The sequence below is a fragment of the Agelaius phoeniceus genome, chromosome 7 (assembly GCF_051311805.1).
Source record: "Agelaius phoeniceus isolate bAgePho1 chromosome 7, bAgePho1.hap1, whole genome shotgun sequence".
NCBI classification, from domain to species: domain Eukaryota; kingdom Metazoa; phylum Chordata; class Aves; order Passeriformes; family Icteridae; genus Agelaius; species Agelaius phoeniceus.
Window position 1 is genome coordinate 50,807,413 of NC_135271.1, and position 16,870 is coordinate 50,824,282.

Here is a 16,870-nt window from a genome sequence, read left to right on the forward strand (position 1 = left end):
AAGGGAAATTAGCAGAGAGCTGTAAGGCAATGTATTTTTCTGGACACTTATCTTGATCAGTTAAAACAGCACAGAGTGTAGAGTCATTGGGAGAAGTAAATGCTGAGGTAGCTGCACTAAAGCTCCACTTAGGTGGATTTTCCCTCATATGAGTCTCCTGCACACACAGCAGGTATTTCTTTATTGATTTTGAACATTCATTTTATTACTGTCTTTTTTTTATCTTTTCTTGACAACAGTTTTAAATAAGATCTTGCAGAATTCTTAAGATGGATCCAAACTATGTAAATGTGTATGGTATTTAATCTGAATTATAATCAAGGATGACTCCTTCAGAAAAATTATTTAAGCTGTGTTTCATGATGACAAAGAAGATTCAGTGCTGTTCAGTAGGTTATTTGTATATACAGTTCTGCTGTTAATTTACATCAGGTTTCATACTTCTGTGTCTGAATGTCATGTATAGAAACTTTGCCAGGCAGGGGACTAGAGATTTCTGCCCGAGGATAAAAGATGGATAGCAGTTACATGCAGCTGATGGATGGATGGGACATGCTCCAGACTTGTTGCTGTTGTTTCCAGGAAGAAAGTTTCCGTAGGATTTTTATATCCCTTCTTGTATGTTCAGTTCTGCTCCTCAGCACCTGACATCCCTGGTATATGGTGCCAGGTAGCAGGAATGTCAGGGCAGACCATCCTTATCATTGGCAAAAAACCAAACCAAAGCCATGCCCTCCTCCACTGTTCACTTTGTTCACCTTGCTTTCCTCCTTTCTGGATGCTGGCTGTCCATGTTCTGCCTGCTCTAGAATCACATCACATATTTAAAGTAATGTCTTTTAAGTTGTCAGTGTTGCTTCATGTTTGTTTGCCAATTCTCTGCTGACTTTTCTGCTCTGGAAATGTCTTCTAAGGGGTTCTCTGGAACTTGTCTTCGTGTGATGCCGTGAAGATGACAATCATTAGAGATGCTCTGTCCACGCTGACAAACACTGTGATAGTGCCCCACTCGGGATGGAACAGCTCCTCCTTTGATGATGATCATAAAATTAAATTTCAGACTTCCCTTGTTCTGCGCAATACAACAGGATGCCTGAGGTATTTGCTCTTCTAGAATACTCCCTTTTAAAGAGTAATCATGTTATCGAGCAGGTCTTTCTTGTATTGTAAAGACAAAGGAATTGTTTTAGTCTATAAATTACAGAGTTCTATCATGTAGACAGCTTTTCCAATTGTCCTTTTTTTCCTAATAGAAAAATATGAAAATTACCAAGTTAGTCACTAAGAGTTGCTAACCAATTACTAATCAGCTGCATAAAAACCTTCTGCAGACTGCCTAATAAGTGATTATCTGTATATCCTTGCATACACTATGTTCCTTTGTCATTCCAACTTTCAGAAACCTGAGCTCCGCTGGGGAAGAGGCACGAAAGCAGATGCGGTCCTGTGAAGGACTGGTTGATTCTCTGCTCTACGTGATCCACACCTGTGTGAACACCTCAGATTATGATAGCAAGGTGTGTGCATGTCTCATGTACAGATACTTTAGTGCTAAACTGTGTGTCTGATCTTGGGGCTTTGTTTAGCTCAGCTGAGCACGGTGATGTCCTCAGCTCAACTGGCATCACTCCCAGCCCCAGGTTACTGAGGCACAGCCAAACTCAGCTGTGTAACAGAGGGTCACTTCTTGTTTTCAGCAGTGTTGCAGTATCTGTTTCTTAGTAAAACAGTAATAAGCTCTCAAGCTTTTCATTTTCAGAATACTAAAGAATAAGCCACTATAGCAGAGACCACTCTTATAAATACTGTCAGATTTGAGAGAGATTGCATTTTCCCAGAGAAGCAGCCACAACAACAGCCCCAGGCCCAGCATTAGAGTTTAGCACTTGTGCTCCCAGTGCCTTTTCTCCTCTACTGACCTGGTTTGGTCTGGTTGGTGTCTGTGTGAGGAAGAACTGGTGACATGGTGTCTCTCTGGTTTGGTTCAGACAGTGGAGAATTGTGTGTGCACCTTGAGGAACCTTTCCTACCGCTTGGAACTGGAGGTACCTCAGGCACGGCTGCTGGGAATAAATGAACTGGATGACTTGTTGGGAAAAGAGTCACCCAGCAAAGACTCCGAGCCAAGCTGCTGGGGGAAGAAAAAGAAGAAGAAAAAAAAAACTTCCCAGGAGGATCAGGTTTGTATTTTCAACGTACTGCAAATACCTCAGATGGGGTTTGACTCATGGTGGGGAAGAACATAGCTTGGCAAAAACAGCCCTACATGGAATGAAAATACAGAGTTTTTGTCCAGTTACAAATCTGCGTTCCTTTCTCAGTGGGATGGAGTTGGCCCTATCCCGGGATTTTCCAAGTCTCCTAAAGGAGTGGAGATGCTCTGGCACCCATCGGTGGTGAAGCCATACCTGACGCTGCTGGCAGAGAGCTCCAACCCAGCCACTCTGGAGGGCTCTGCAGGATCACTCCAGAACCTTTCTGCAGGCAACTGGAAGGTAAGGGAATTCCTGCTCCTCCTCCTCTTTGTAGTCCAGCTGATTTTTCTTGTAAGACCCTGGAATGTGTTTGGGGGGGACGTGCCATTTTCTTGTGTGCCTCTGAGCATTCCTCTCTTGTCTGTGCATTAGTGCTCATGTGCTGCAGTCATGTTTCCACAGTGAAGAGCCTTGGCAAAGAGCAGGGGCAATAAGAGCCATATGGAAGCTGGTATTTATTTTAAATAAACAGAAAAAGCTTCTTCCAGCTTCATGTTTTGATCTTATCAGATCAAAACAATTTTCAGGTTTCTAGCTGTGAATTCTGGTGGGGAGGTGCTGTTGAAATAAGACCAGGACAAGTAAATTTACCTTATTTCCATAACCCATTATTTATTTCCATACATTCTGGCCATTGCATATATAATGTGCTACAAAAGCAGCACATGAGAACACTATATTGTGTCATGTATTTGTTATGGAGAAATTAAGAAACAAAGCAAGCATTAATTGCTTCCTTTGCTTGCAGCAAGCCAGCTAAGCCCTTTTCAGTTTGACCATTATAAAATTGGTATTAAAAAAAAATACAAGCAAAACCCAACGCCCCTGCTCCCTTTTCAATAATCATCATCTATTCAGATACTTTCTCTCTTTGTAAGAGGAATGAGTGAAAAATGGCAAAGAGCCATCTCTTTATAATCACAGAAAAAGCACACATCAAACGTGTCATCTTTTATTGGAAAGGACCAAGCATGCTTGAGAGGCCCAGCCCAGCCCGAGGCAGTTCCAGTGGCAGTGCTGTGCAGGGTTGGTGGGTGACTGAGCTTCTGTGTCAGTTCGCAGCCTACATCCGCGCTGCCGTGAGGAAGGAGAAGGGGCTGCCCATCCTCGTGGAGCTGCTGAGGATGGACAACGACAGAGTGGTGTCATCTGTGGCCACTGCCTTAAGGAACATGGCCTTAGACGTCCGGAACAAGGAGCTCATTGGTACGTACAGACCGTCCTCAAGGGAGCAGCAGCTCCGGGATGTCAGACCTTGGGTGGGAAAGCCAAGGAGAGATTCCACTAATGGGAACAGCAAGCTTGATGTTTCTGTGTCACATCAGTTGTGTCACATAAGTGAGTCCTCCTGGCAGCAGCAGCTTTCCAGAGCAATATTGCCACATTAGTTTGCTTCTGGCCATCTTTCATGGATGGGAGTCAGCCAAACCAGACAGGAAACCCTCGATGCCAAAAATGCCAAATAGGATGGGAACACAGCTCTGCTTCCTTGGAGCTCAGTGCTCCCCTGCTTGGGGGGTGCAGGTCTCCCATGTGTTCCTGGGGGCTGGAACAGCTCTGCTCCACAACAGCCGTGCTTTGTTAACAATCTTGAACAGGAAGAGAGGGAAGAAATCTTCTCCAGGAAAACACAGATATAGAGCATCATCTGTGTCTTTGCTGAACTAAGTCATCAACAGAGGTGCTTGCTAGAAAAAACTTACGATCTTGTCACTTCTAATATTTAACCCTTTAAGCATTCATCAGTGCCTTTTTTATCTAGCATTAAAAAGCCCCAACAAAATGTCAATCAGCTTTCCTGAGTTTTCTCAATCTGTTAGTGTTGAGCATGCTTCAGCATCAGGCTGCTGTGGGTTCAGTGAACCCTGTTAACAAATGGTGTGATATAAGAAAGTCTCATTTTTGTTACAAAAGCATTTTCTGTGTATAGAATGTGGGGTCAAGGCTATAACAACTGTTCATAGAGATAGGAGGATCGTTATTCTCACAAAGAGAAATACAGGTGGACAGAACTTTGTTATCTGTTTCTGAAGCTTCTCATCTGAGATATTTAGAGTGTGTTTTCCGGCAGCGCAAATCAGGAATGTGTAAAGAGAGAATTCTATTCCATAGCACCAGCCCTGTGCAGGTCAGATTCAGGTGATATTCTTTTGTCAGTATGTTTCTTCCATTCCTGGCAAAACTTTTCAGCTCAGGAATGGTCCTCCACCTGCTCCCTCTCCCTGTCAAAGCTGTACCTCTGAAAGAATTTCTGGCCTCAGACACACTCTGAAACAGACCATTGGATAAAACATTGCCAGATGTGAAGCAAGATCTGCACTATCCCATGCTAGAAATCATCTTTAGGAGCTTCTCTGCTGGTATAGGAAAGGAACAATGGGCTCACAGGGTCACACTGAAGGAAATGAGAGATGAGGACTCTAGCAAATTACAGTATATGTTGGAACATGCAGCAGGTGGCTGAGCTTGCTAAAGCATTTGCAATGGCAGGGTATTGCTGCAGATGCCATTGTGGGGATAATTTCCCAGTGTTTCCTTTTGCCTGCAGAATTCCTTTGTTTCTTTTTTTCCTTTCAGGCACATTATGCAAATAGATAGCAAATGACTTTGTGCAAAGCTCCTTCATTATTCACTGTTATGTGCAAATACATGTCTACTATAAAATCAATTAATCATTCAATTAAGAGTACAGCCCAAACAGGAAGAAACCTTGACCTTATCTTAGTTACTGTCCCTTGTGTGCAGCTTATCTCTGGCATCAGTCAGCAACTGGAGCCTGACAGAGCTGAGCACTGACAGGTAGCAAACAAGGTGAACAGAACATCCAGAAGAACGAATTTCCAGTTACTGTAAGGATTCCTTTAATCCTCCCATAGATGAAGACCAGCAATATGCATTGCTCTGTCAGTCATAATAAGTAGCCTAACATTTTTCCTTGAACAATTCTTCTTTCTCCAAATAATTCTTGTTTAAAATTGTTCCTCTTTTAGTGCAGAATTCAGCTTCCCACACTTCTAAGCTAAAAGGAAAAAAAAAAATTCAAAAATTGTCACGTGGTCTCCCTGGGCTGTGTGTAAAATGTGAATTCTTGGCGGATTTTGGTGCTGTGCTGCTTCTCACTGCCTTCAGCTGCAGTTTTATGCTGAATCCTGCAATTTCCAGCCTGAAGGACCAAGCTGCGGTTTTGACCTGGTTCTGTGGGTGTGTTTCCAGGCAAGTACGCGATGCGAGACCTGGTCAATCGGCTGCCAGGAGGCAACGGGCCCAGCATCCTGTCGGACGAGACGGTGGCCGCCATCTGCTGCGCCCTGCACGAGGTCACCAGCAAGAACATGGAGAATGCCAAGGCCCTCGCCGACACCGGTGGGATAGAGAAGCTGGTCAACATAACAAAGGGAAGAGGTGACAGGCAAGTAGGCAGCAAAGACCATACCTGAGCTCTTTGTGTCCATTTACAATGCTTAACAATGAGGGAAATGCTTTTTTTGAGTGAAAAAAAATCTGCCTTTGCAGTCTGGGTCTGAGGAGCTGTCAGCTGGAGTCTCACTGGGAGGGAGGAGGCACTGGTACCACTGTCTTGGGCAGTGTTCTCTGTCCCAGGCTTCTGGAGGCTTGTACAGCTGCTCACAGTTACCATGGTCACGGGACCTGTTCAGGTTCAATGAGTTAGCCAGTCACCTCTTCAACACCTACAAGATTAATAAAATATTTGGAGCTTTTCCAAGTCAGACTCTGTGGGCACCTTAGTCAGGATGTATCCCAGCAACTATGAATTGTACCTAGTGCAGCCCTTTGGTCAGTGGCAGGAGAACGTAGCCAGGGGAATGCCCTCGAACAGCATTGCCAAGCAAGTGCTGGCTGAGGGGAGCTGGTCCTGCCCACTCTATCAGGGCTCCAGGGAGGCCATGAGACAAGTTCTCTGCTGGCACTGTGGTTGTCTAGTGGAAATGAAAGCTGTGAGCGTGTGGTGGGTCAGCAGCAGGAGGCCCCTGTGGCTGGTGGATGGGGCAGCAGGAGCCCCACCTGTGGTGAGGCTGCTGGCTTGGCTGTGCTCACGCTGGTGATGCAGGGTCTGGTTTGCCCCACAGCAGCAGGTTCAGGCTGTTACAGAGCTCAGGAACACTGTTTGTTTGAAGTGGAATTCTGTGGCTTTCTCACACTGCCATATTCTTCACCTCCTCAGGTCCTCACTGAAGGTTGTCAAGGCGGCAGCCCAGGTACTGAACACGCTGTGGCAGTACCGAGACCTCCGGAGCATTTACAAAAAGGTAAATTGTAAAATTAGCTTACACTGGAAAATGGTGCCACAAAAACTCCTCCTATTTATTTATAACTTGCACCTTATTCTGATGTGTTTTTCTTTTTGCCACTCCATAGGATGGATGGAATCAAAGTCACTTTATTACACCTGTATCAACACTGGAACGAGAGAGGTTCAAATCCCATCCTTCTCTATCTACAGCAAATCAGCAGATGTCACCTGTCATGCAGTCAGGTCAGTCAGGGAGGGTGAAGGGGACCTGCTGTCCCGTGTTTTTAATTCAAACACCTCTCAGTTTGGTATTAATCCCATTTAAAACACAGAGGTCAGGCTGTTTCCTTGGTGTATTGGAATATGATCCCAATATTACCAGATGGAACGTGCCTGGGCTCCGGCCCTTGCTGCTTGACCAAAGGCAACATAACAAAGGGAAGAGGTGACAGGCAAGTAGGCAGCAAAGACCATACCTGAGCCGTTTGTGGTGTTTCACCTCAGAGACACCTTTGGCTGGCTGGATGTAGCAGCTGGCACTTGGAACAAGTTCAGGCAAGCAGGAACTCAGGTTTACCTCTGGTGGAAAGGCTTTAGGTGAGGTGAAGAGGAAAAGGAGACGGATTCTGCCGTAGGATTCAATCCAGAGTTTTATCCCTTGGTCACAGATCTCTGAATCTTGTACCAGCTCCAACAGAATGCCAACCGCATGGTCCCGTGTCTTTTTAAGCTCGGGAGGAGAGGGGGCAGGTGTGCCACCAACCAGGTGGGAGGCGGGGAGTCTCAGGGGACAATGACACCCAGACTGGCCAATGACCCCAGGGCTGAGAAGCATCTTTTGAACTGCACCAACCAGACGAGGGCCTTGCTGGAATGTTAAGATTGATGGACAGCACTTAGCAAGGGGGCAAGGGGGAGGGGAAGGGAGAGCTTGGCACACCTGAGGGACTGGGAAAGGTGAAACAGGATATTGCTTCACACCGCAACATTGGTGTTTAAGCAAAGTACTTCACATGCTCTGAGTACTCCCTGAATTGTTCCTGCAAAGTGAAATCCTCAATGCATAGAGCTGGATGCTGTTACCAACCGTTGCCCTGTTCAAAGCCACTTCTCCTGTGCTGTGTGGGGATTGTGGAGTGGCCTCATGGAACGTGGGGACCTGGCAGCATAAACAGCAACACACCCATAGCGAGGAGCTCATTTTCATTCCCAACTATGTCATGTTCCATAAGAATGAGCAACCAAACCCAAAACCCTTACTTTTCTGACTCTTCCTTGTTTATTTGTCACCTTTGTTCCTTCAATGTGTTCAGTGTTAGGATTTAGATCTTCAAGACAGCTGATACAAAACCACCTGAAGCCTTCTATTTTGTCATCATATGGCATTTTATTTTACCCAATTTACTCTTCTAGAAACTATCTGCAGCAGATCTCTGTTAATACTGAGAAATGCCTACCTGCTGTGACTACTAAAATTAGTGACCAGTTCCTACAACACTCTTGTTTAATTGCTTATTTACATAAAAGTAATAACCCTCACACATTCCTTTATGACATGGTTGACTTGAAAAACAAGGACTCCACCAGGGATTTGTTTTCCTACAAGAAGTAAACCTGTTGTGGCGTTTATGCCAGAGTTCCTCTCACCCACCAAGAAAGCCAGTACAGCTTATGCTCAGGGAATGACTGGATTCTACCCAAGTGTAAAAGGATATTCTGACACCAACTGTCAAATTTCTATCTCGGTGTTTTCTCTCCCAGGATACAGCAGCAGAACAACGGTGTTACTCCAGTTCTTTGAATGACAAGTAGGAAGTAGATGAGCAGCTCTAATTTAATATTCAGAGGATGTTGTATTTCAAAGAGGGTTTAGTAAAAACTCCTAATAGGAAGTGTCTGCTTTTCTGCTCTAGAGCACAGCCATGCCCAAGGGAGTCAGTGGAAGTGGTGAAAGGCCCACATCCCCAGAGGGGCTGTGCAGCATCCTGCTGAGCACAGCAGATGCCTGTTGGAACAGATACGCTTGGCCTGAAACAGTTGTTCTTGTTTCAGTCACTTCATCATTAAAACACACATTATTATGTTGACCCATGTCAGATTTTTAACAACATGGCATATTTAGCCATGAATGTGCCAGGAAAATACCAGTAATTAAATTATCCATAAAAACACAGAATTCTGAGCTATGATGTAACGGACACATCAGTGGAGGAAGATTATCATTGAACTAATATTTTGATTCAAAATTTATAGAAATTGTTTTTAACTATTTTACTCCCATTGCTGGAGTCTTTCTGAGCCAACAAAGCCCAAGGGATATGTAGACCAGGGAGGATTTAGCAGAACTTCTTACAACGGCAGTTGAGATTCAGCTGCTTATTGAGGAACACAAGTGGTCCCTAGCTGGGATCCCCCCATGGCCATTGGCCTCCCAGAGCACACCATGCCCAGGACTCACCTGTGAGGCCAGGTAGGTTGGACAAGTGACAGGGTAGCCTTAAGTATTGTGTTTAAGTATAACTTAGATAAACCATCACCATTAGCAGAGTGTCATCTTCTGCCTCCACACAGGCGATGTCCTAGCATGGTAAGGTCCCATATCTGGGCTGTGAGTGTCACAAAAGTCCCGCGTCTGCCTGCGAGCACCACAGAGCAGTGAGTGCCCCTTGCAGTCTCTGGTACCTGGCTGGCAGCTCTAGGGTGTTCACCCAGGAATAGCTCCGGCTGTTCTGTCCTTACCCATCCCCTGGCAGTGAGCACTTGGAGCAGGCAGTGGTGAAGGCTGGCTGTGCAAAAGGCTTTTGTTGTCAATGCTGAGAACCTCTCTTTTCCTGTCAGTTGGCAGCACGTCCTCGTCCCCGGCTTTGTTGGGAATCAGAGAGCCTCGCTCCGAGTACGACAGGACGCACCCTTCTATGCAGTATTACAGTAGCCAGGGCGATGTCATTGCACATAAAGACATCTACACTGGTAAGAGACCAGCTGACCATCTTCTGGAACAGGGAACTATCCCTTGTGGGAAGAGTTCACAGTCATACACAGACTACTGCATTAGCAGGCTGCTTGCTACCAGCTGCTGCTTTCCCTTTCCATTCTTTGCATTCCCTGGCTGTGGCACAGGGCAGGGTGTCACCAGCTCTGCTGTCCTCTGTAAAACTGCCCAGTACCAGAGTAAACACAGATCCCTTTCTATACTGGGAGGTGAGAGGCAGTTGGAATTCTTATTTTTATTTAAAATACTAGAACAGAAAATTGTATTATTATGTACATTATATTATAATGATGATGTTATAAATTTTAATGTGCAATAGACTTACTGCTGAATGAATACCGACTGAAGTTATGCATTAACCTTTTTCTCCCAGGTTCTAGCAAAGCTTCACCAATTTACATCAGTTCCTATTCCTCACCAGCGAGAGAGCAGAACCGGCGGCTGCAGGTGAGCGCAGAGGTGTGTTCAGGTAGCGCTGCTGCCCAGGCCCAGCAGGAGGGGCCAAGCCTGGGGCTCTGGCCACATGCCCCGTTCCACTGTCCTGGCTCAGTGCCCTGAGCTGGCAGGGCCTCAGGGCTGATGGAGCCTGGCTGCTTCCATATGAGTCACGTGTTTTAGCACCTTCTTACAGTGGGATCTGAGACCTCTTTTCTGACTATGATTGGGTTTGGGCTGGTTTTGGTGGGTGTGGCCAGGTTCTGTACTTACTGTACTTGAGCTCTAAAATTGTGCACTTTTGGAATTACTCCCTTCAAGTGATGTAGGAGGAGACACAAAGCAAACTCAGGGGCATTTCCTCCATTTCCCTGGGTATATTTCATGGAGGTTTGGAACCTACATTACTGTCATGGGTCGAGCTGCACTTGGGTACAGTATTTTCTCAGCTAATTATATTTTTGAAAGTTTATTTTGATATCATTTTACCAGCAGCATCAGCAATTGTACTACAGCCAAGAAGATACCACCAGGAAAAACTACGATGCCTATCGGTTGTACCTGCAGTCCCCACACAGCTACGAGGATCCTTACTTTGACGATCGAGTTCACTTTCCTGCTACTTCAGATTACACAACACAGTATGGACTGAAATCAACCACCAATTATGTAGACTTTTATTCCACCAGACGATCTTCTTACCGAGCAGAACAGTACCCAGGCTCTCCTGACTCCTGGGTGTAGCACAGAGAGAAGAGCCCAGCGTGCTTCTTGTCTGGCTTGAGAAGGACTGGAATGGCCCCGTGTTGTTTTGGCTAAGAAATATGAAAGTGAAAGAAAAGAAGGAAAAAGGATGATTGGTGTTTTGGTTTTTTTTTGGGGGGGGGGCAGGGGGTGGTGGCTTGGTTTTGGGGTTGTTTTTTGTTTGGTTGGTTTTGGTTTTTTGGGGTTTTTTTGAGTGAGGAATTGTCAGGAGAAAAAGCTGGCAGGGATGGTTTTGCTCTGCTTAGGTGTTAGGTATCATTACTTGTAGCTCCTGTAGTCTGGTGAGGGTGTGGGCGATGTGATGAAAGGTTTGAGAATTGAGTATGATGAATTTGGAAAGTGTGTAGGTCAGAGCAAATTAAAGCCGATTTTTTTAATGTGAATAAAAGTCTTGTTCTGATAGTTTGTACAGAAAAAATCCAATGGCTGCCCTTGTTTTATTGCTATTACTGAATGTCAGGATTGTATGCTACTGCGTCATGTAAATTTCTTTGTTGGTGTAAATATGGAAATGCCACATTGGTCTCAAGTGCCATCCATTTGTAATGCAGTGTGTCATTGGAAAAGGAATTTGAAACATCATGCACCAAAAAAAAACCCCAAAACCAAGAAAGTGTTGTGAATTCTAAGAAGAGCCCAAATTTTAAAAAATGAATAGTGTAATTTTGAAGCACAAAGTCTAGTCCAGTATATCCATATCTCTCCCATTCCCTGCCTATTTCATAAGGAACTTCACTGCCATTTTCTATGCACATGGAATAACAATAAATATGGAAGTCTCATCCATGGAAAGCTGTTCCCTGTTCATTTTTTTCTTATTATTTTCTCTGTGTGATATTAAGAAACAAATACCATGAAAATTAAGTCTAATTGCATGTTCTTAAGCAGGTTAAACATATCAAAACATTTGGGCCATTTTCCCAGCTCTCTCCAGTGGAAATGTCCTGAATGTGTCAGGCTGGTGGCTCAAAGTGCTAAATCCAGCACCTTCCTGAGCACGATTCCTCAGACTTCTGTTTTTACTTTTGGTATTGGCAATCCAAGATACTTCAGAACTCTAGCCTGCTTTCTTTCCATCACCCCTCTACCCCTCCTCTTGCTCTCTGAAGGAAATTGAGGTCACCTTGCTGTCCTAGAAATGATGGTCTCCATTCTGACTACAGTCTGCTTGGATTTGTTTCCAATAAATATGTTTGATTATTTTAAGTAACTAAACCACAAACTCTCCTGTGCTCTACAGTCTGTTACCTCTACCCTCTCTGTAACCACCATTATTGCTCCACATCACTGCATTTTCCTTGGGTTTTCAGGGTTTCCAGTCTTCTGAAGAAGGATGGGAGAGCACTGGGAAAAGGCTAATGAGTTTTTCCATCACAGTTAACAGACTGAAGAGAATCCATCTCAGCTGAGGACAGTACTCAAGCATGCATTCTTCATTTGAGTTACTGTATCGAAGACTAACACAAAAGGTAACATAAACAGGAATAATCTTCTTGAAAAACAAGGCGAACATGACTTTGTAGCTACAAGTAGATTCCTGTAGCTGTCAACAACAGCAGGCACAAGGGGAAAGCTGTCACTGAGACGTGCTGGAAGGTTGGTCATTTCCCATCACAGAGTGCAGGGATTCATTTGTGGCCATCAGGTAGAGGTGAGGGAGGGACTCAGTGCTGGCTGCCCCACTTGGAAACCTCTCCAGACACTGCCATGGAGGGGGGGTAAGTGACTGTCTGCCTGGAAGGCAGAAATCAGCAGAATGGTTCTTCATTTGCTCACAATTAGCATCGATGTAATATTCATGAGGTCTGTTATCCAAAGACATCGGTACTTTATTAGAGATTCTAAATATTTTGTATTGAGATGGATACAACTTATAGGACATTCACTAATTTAAAATGCATGCATTTTCAAAAAATACTGAATTTTTGCTCTTATTAAGGTTTTTACCCCATCAAAAAAAATGTAATGTTTATTTGGCTTGGTTAATGGCATTTTAGTTCAGAGTAGAGTTGGTAATTACATCACAAGATTTAGTGTGCAGCCATAGTAGACTCATTGTCACGCCAGTAGAAATTGATAGTGCTGTGTGAAACAAAGCAGGGGTCCCTTGGGGAGACTGCAGCAGTAGCATTTCTGCAGCCATCCAAAGAGCTGGGTCAGCTTGTCATGGTCAGCTGGTTCACTGACCAGTGCTAGTCCTAGAGCAGGCCAATGATATCAGGCACCCTATCTCCTTACTGCTTCAGGGCACCCCAGATTCTAGTAAATGCTGTCATACATACCGTTCTGTTGTATGAAACATCACCTCCTGGTCTGTCCCAGGTTATATGAATCCTGTGTAAAAGAATAAGACAAGTAGCAGGCTATGGAATGTGCTAATTTTCAGCTAGCTCTCAAAGTCAGAAAGATTGTGGAATGAACTATCTGCCTATTCATTGGCAAAAAGCAATCGCACTCTGAGAAGAAACTGATCTCCATTAAGATGAAATTCTAAAGGCCTCTGTCTGTGTGTTGCAACCTAATTCTTTAGAATTCACTCACTTATTCCACTGCCCAGTAATACTTTTTAAACATGGGCACTTAGGTGGATAAAACATGTGATGACAAAGGTATATCTTTTTAGTCCTTCTGTGGGGAAAAGAGAAAAAAAAAATCTATGATTAAAATTAGCCAGTAAGGTTTCTCTGCTTAATGATGTTGCCCTTTACCTTCCAGCCTGGAGACTTCTTTTTCTCCTGTGGTCTGAGAAACGATCAGCATCCAGATCAGAACCAAGACCTGAACTTGTCAGGTTCCCTACAAAAATCAGGCAAGCTTTACAGATGTGAAGCCAGACATATCCTCCAGATTTTATCAAATATATACTACATGCACTAGTGAAAAATTATATGAATACAAACCCCACTGAAAACATGTCTGCCTTTACTTCTCCTTGCTTTAGACACTTAACACAAATGATCTCTCTAATATTATTAACTTTGTGCTGAACAGAACATAAAACCATGGGTGGGAGAAATTAAAGCATGACAAACAAAAAACAAAACAAAAAAGCACTATGTACCTGCCTCAGAATATTTGTTGTCTCCATTGGGCTCCTGGAGCATCTAAAACAAGCTATATTGACTCATCTGAAAAAGGTATTGCCTACCTGTCACTGACTTTAAGAAAGCAGCAGTAGTATTTCACCATTCAGTTGCCAGATATAAAACCAGTATCAGTTTGTGTCAGTAGCCACAATTTAGTAATTCTGACATTTGAAAACAAGCAATACGGGGAATAAGACAGAGAAGGGGAAATACTGCAGAGTCACGAGCAGTAGATCTTAACAACAGAGAGATGCGGTTTAAAATATGACACATGAGGAAGGTATTCCATATGTCTGTATGCTAACTGCTTGTTTTTGATGTGGGCTGTCTGGTTGTCATCCCGAGACACTGGTGTATAATTATGCTAGTAGCTGTTAGTTGGATTAGAACAGACGGTCTGCTTGGGAGCATAGTGATTTTTGTTCCTGCCCAGTGACTTTTCAAACTTTGCAATCGGCTAATAACCTGCCTCTAGAACATAGATTATAAAGGAGAAATTTCCAGGAATGTGAGAGATGCTGAGAGCACCACTCAGGAAAATTTAAATGACTATTGTCTCTTTATCACAGTTAAAATTCTGTGTCTGTCCCCACGTATCTGTAACATCTGCCTGTGTTATGAAAAAAAACACATTCTGAAAATATGTAGAACCATTACAATATAAACTCATTTTTAATTCAGTCATTCACAAATTACTATCATTAAAATAAACCTATCCCCAGCATCAGATGAACATCTCTGAAGTTTGGTATTTGTGTGATTGGGAAATGGGACTGAGGATGGCAGGAAAAGCAAGAGATTTCAACTGCACTATCCCACAGCCACAGAAGGATTATTCTCTTGCTAATTCTTCTTACCCAGCCAAACCAGTCTAACAATTTCCTACAGGTAAAAAGTCTAAATGAAAACAGAAAAAAAGTCTAAATAAATGAAATCATTACATAAAATCAGGTTTACAAATCTAAGCTGGCACAGTGGCATTGTTGAGGTAGTGCCAAGGGCTGCCTGTCAAGAATAAGGTGCACCAAAAAGTACTATATAAATATGGTTTCACTTCACAACAGCCTCTGATTTAAAGATATACCAAGTGACAAAGGAAATTAAGTAAAGAGAGTGGAAGAAAAAGAAAAAAAGAAATGGCATATTATATTTAATATGGTAAGAAGTCAACATGAACTTAAAATTTCTTATTTAAACCAAGTTCCCATGCTTGTCCCAAGAATTCCTAGAACAGATGTACAATGGCACTAAACCTTATCATTATTAATGCTTTAGGCAGCGCACCAAAGCTGTGCTACATGACTGCCTTATGTGGTAAGTAATGAAATTTCACCTCTCCAATCTGTGCAGTAACAAACGGCACAGGTAAACAAACTGAAAAAATCAGTATTTCTCTGCTGAGGCAGAGAAACATGGATATCAAAACCCCTTACTCCTGGCCAAGTACTTCAGAGTAGGGTTCTTTTGTTCTCTCTCCTGCAGATCATTTTACGTAAAAGAATTTATTTTCCCAATCAAAATTGCCATCATCCACTTCAGGCTAAATGCTTATGGGCAGAGATTTGCAGCACTATCAACTTTAATATTTGCAAAGTAAGTTGCTTTTCTAGGGAGGAAATTGCTGCATTTCAAAACTATTTCCTGCCTCATACATACAGAATTAAATATCAGAGAGATCTAGTTTAGACTGGATGTCCTTTCATTTTTTTCTGCTTTAAAGATCCAAGCCAACAGTAGTCACTCATAAAGTGGTTGTTGTGCTATAAATACCTACTGGTTTCTTAATCTATTTTCTCTTCCTTTTTTTTTTTTACTTTATTTCCCCCTTCTTCTGATTTGACTTAATCACATCCTATCTTTACATTCCCTATGTCCTTTTTCTTAATCATTGACATCCAATAATAAGACAATTCCAAATAAATCACGAGACTTAACAATTTTTTTTCTTTTTTCGTGTTTTGCTTTCAGAATCCCTAAAAGAGCAAGTTTTTGTGACGAAATGCTTTAGCACAGCAAAGCAGAACATGTTTACAGCAGTCTAGGGAAATCTTTTTGACAGTGTGCTCGATGGTTGCAGCAGCTGCCTGCAGCCCAGCCCAGCCCGCGGCAGCAGAGGCAGGGCCGCCCTCCCTCGGCGGGCACGGTGAGCAGCGCGGCCGCAGCCACAGCAGAGCCGCTGCAGGAGCCGCTGCCCCAGTCGCCCTCCCCGGGGCACTCACATCCCTTCGGAACGCTGTGAGAGCGCCGTGGGATGCATCTGCTGCCTCACACCTGCCCGGCACCCGCCTCATCCTTCTGGAGACCCGGCGGTACCGGTATAGTGGAATAGAAATACAAAATCTTACCGCCACTGACAGCTTCAAGAAACTGACAACGTTTGTGATGAACATTTCTTCATCCGCAGTATAATTTACAGCATAGATGGTAAACATTAAAAGATAATTCCTTCTTTTTTTTTTTTTTTTTGTCATTTTAAATACCGAAAATGAAAATATTGAGGGGTTCATACAGTAAATAATTCCAGATTGGCTGTATCTATTTTCTGGTTTTGTGTTTCTAATATGCAGTGTAAAACGTCAATGTTTGTTAAGGTAATGGATTTTTTAAAAGACGGCATATGAATGACAATGTTTTGCTTGTCTCAAGCAGATACTACTGATTGAAGAGGGTAAGATTTACCTCACTAAATCAAGTTCTTTGACTCTAGCAATGTTTTTAAAAGTCCCGCCCCTCACAGCGCTCCCCGCCTCTCTCACCTGCCCTCACGCCGTTCCCCACCTCTCACACCGCCCCTCACACCGCCCCTCACACCGCACCCTGCCCTCAGGCCGCTCCCCGCCTCTCTCACCGCCCCTCACGCCGTCCCCTGCCCCTCTCACCTGCCCTCACGCCGCTCCCCACCCCTCACGCCGCTCCCTACCCCTCACGCCGCTCCCTACCCCTCACGCCGTCCCTCACGCCGTTCCCCGCCTCTCTCACCTGCCCTCACGCCGCTCCCTGCTCCTCTCACCTGCCCTCATGCCGCTCTCCACCCCTCACACCGCTCCGCCTCTCACACCTCCCTTCGGAGCGCTTGCCGCCCCTC

The 16,870-nt window shown here is 44.0% G+C and overlaps 1 protein-coding gene and 1 long non-coding RNA gene across 10 annotated transcripts in view; one reads left to right on the top strand and one right to left on the bottom strand.

The window, feature by feature from the left end:
* The window catches only part of PKP4 (plakophilin 4), a 67,167-nt gene extending 55,676 nt beyond the window's left edge, over positions 1 to 11,491 (top strand). For 5 of the 7 annotated variants that reach the window (XM_054636555.2, XM_077181838.1, XM_077181841.1 and 2 more), the window contains 11 exons: positions 915 to 1,098; positions 1,400 to 1,517; positions 1,989 to 2,180; positions 2,322 to 2,495; positions 3,311 to 3,461; positions 5,469 to 5,664; positions 6,439 to 6,523; positions 6,633 to 6,750; positions 9,346 to 9,477; positions 9,873 to 9,946; positions 10,427 to 11,491. In XM_054636555.2, the coding sequence (XP_054492530.1) occupies positions 915 to 1,098; positions 1,400 to 1,517; positions 1,989 to 2,180; positions 2,322 to 2,495; positions 3,311 to 3,461; positions 5,469 to 5,664; positions 6,439 to 6,523; positions 6,633 to 6,750; positions 9,346 to 9,477; positions 9,873 to 9,946; positions 10,427 to 10,678 (1,676 nt within the window). In that variant the 3' untranslated portion in view covers positions 10,679 to 11,491. The remainder of the gene's footprint in view (positions 1 to 914; positions 1,099 to 1,399; positions 1,518 to 1,988; positions 2,181 to 2,321; positions 2,496 to 3,310; positions 3,462 to 5,468; positions 5,665 to 6,438; positions 6,524 to 6,632; positions 6,751 to 9,345; positions 9,478 to 9,872; positions 9,947 to 10,426) is intronic. The other 2 variants (XM_077181839.1, XM_054636556.2) reach the window with 1 other exon arrangement.
* LOC129122619 (uncharacterized) lies at positions 10,388 to 16,870 on the bottom strand. Of its 3 annotated transcripts, none has more exons than XR_013183125.1 (4): positions 16,796 to 16,870; positions 13,408 to 13,495; positions 12,982 to 13,033; positions 10,388 to 10,749 (listed from the first exon to the last, which is right to left on the bottom strand). It is a non-coding gene; the product is annotated as an uncharacterized LOC129122619 (long non-coding RNA). The 3 variants fall into 3 exon arrangements; XR_013183126.1 differs by having other exon boundaries at positions 16,765 to 16,866; XR_013183127.1 differs by lacking the exon at positions 16,796 to 16,870 and adding an exon at positions 16,665 to 16,683.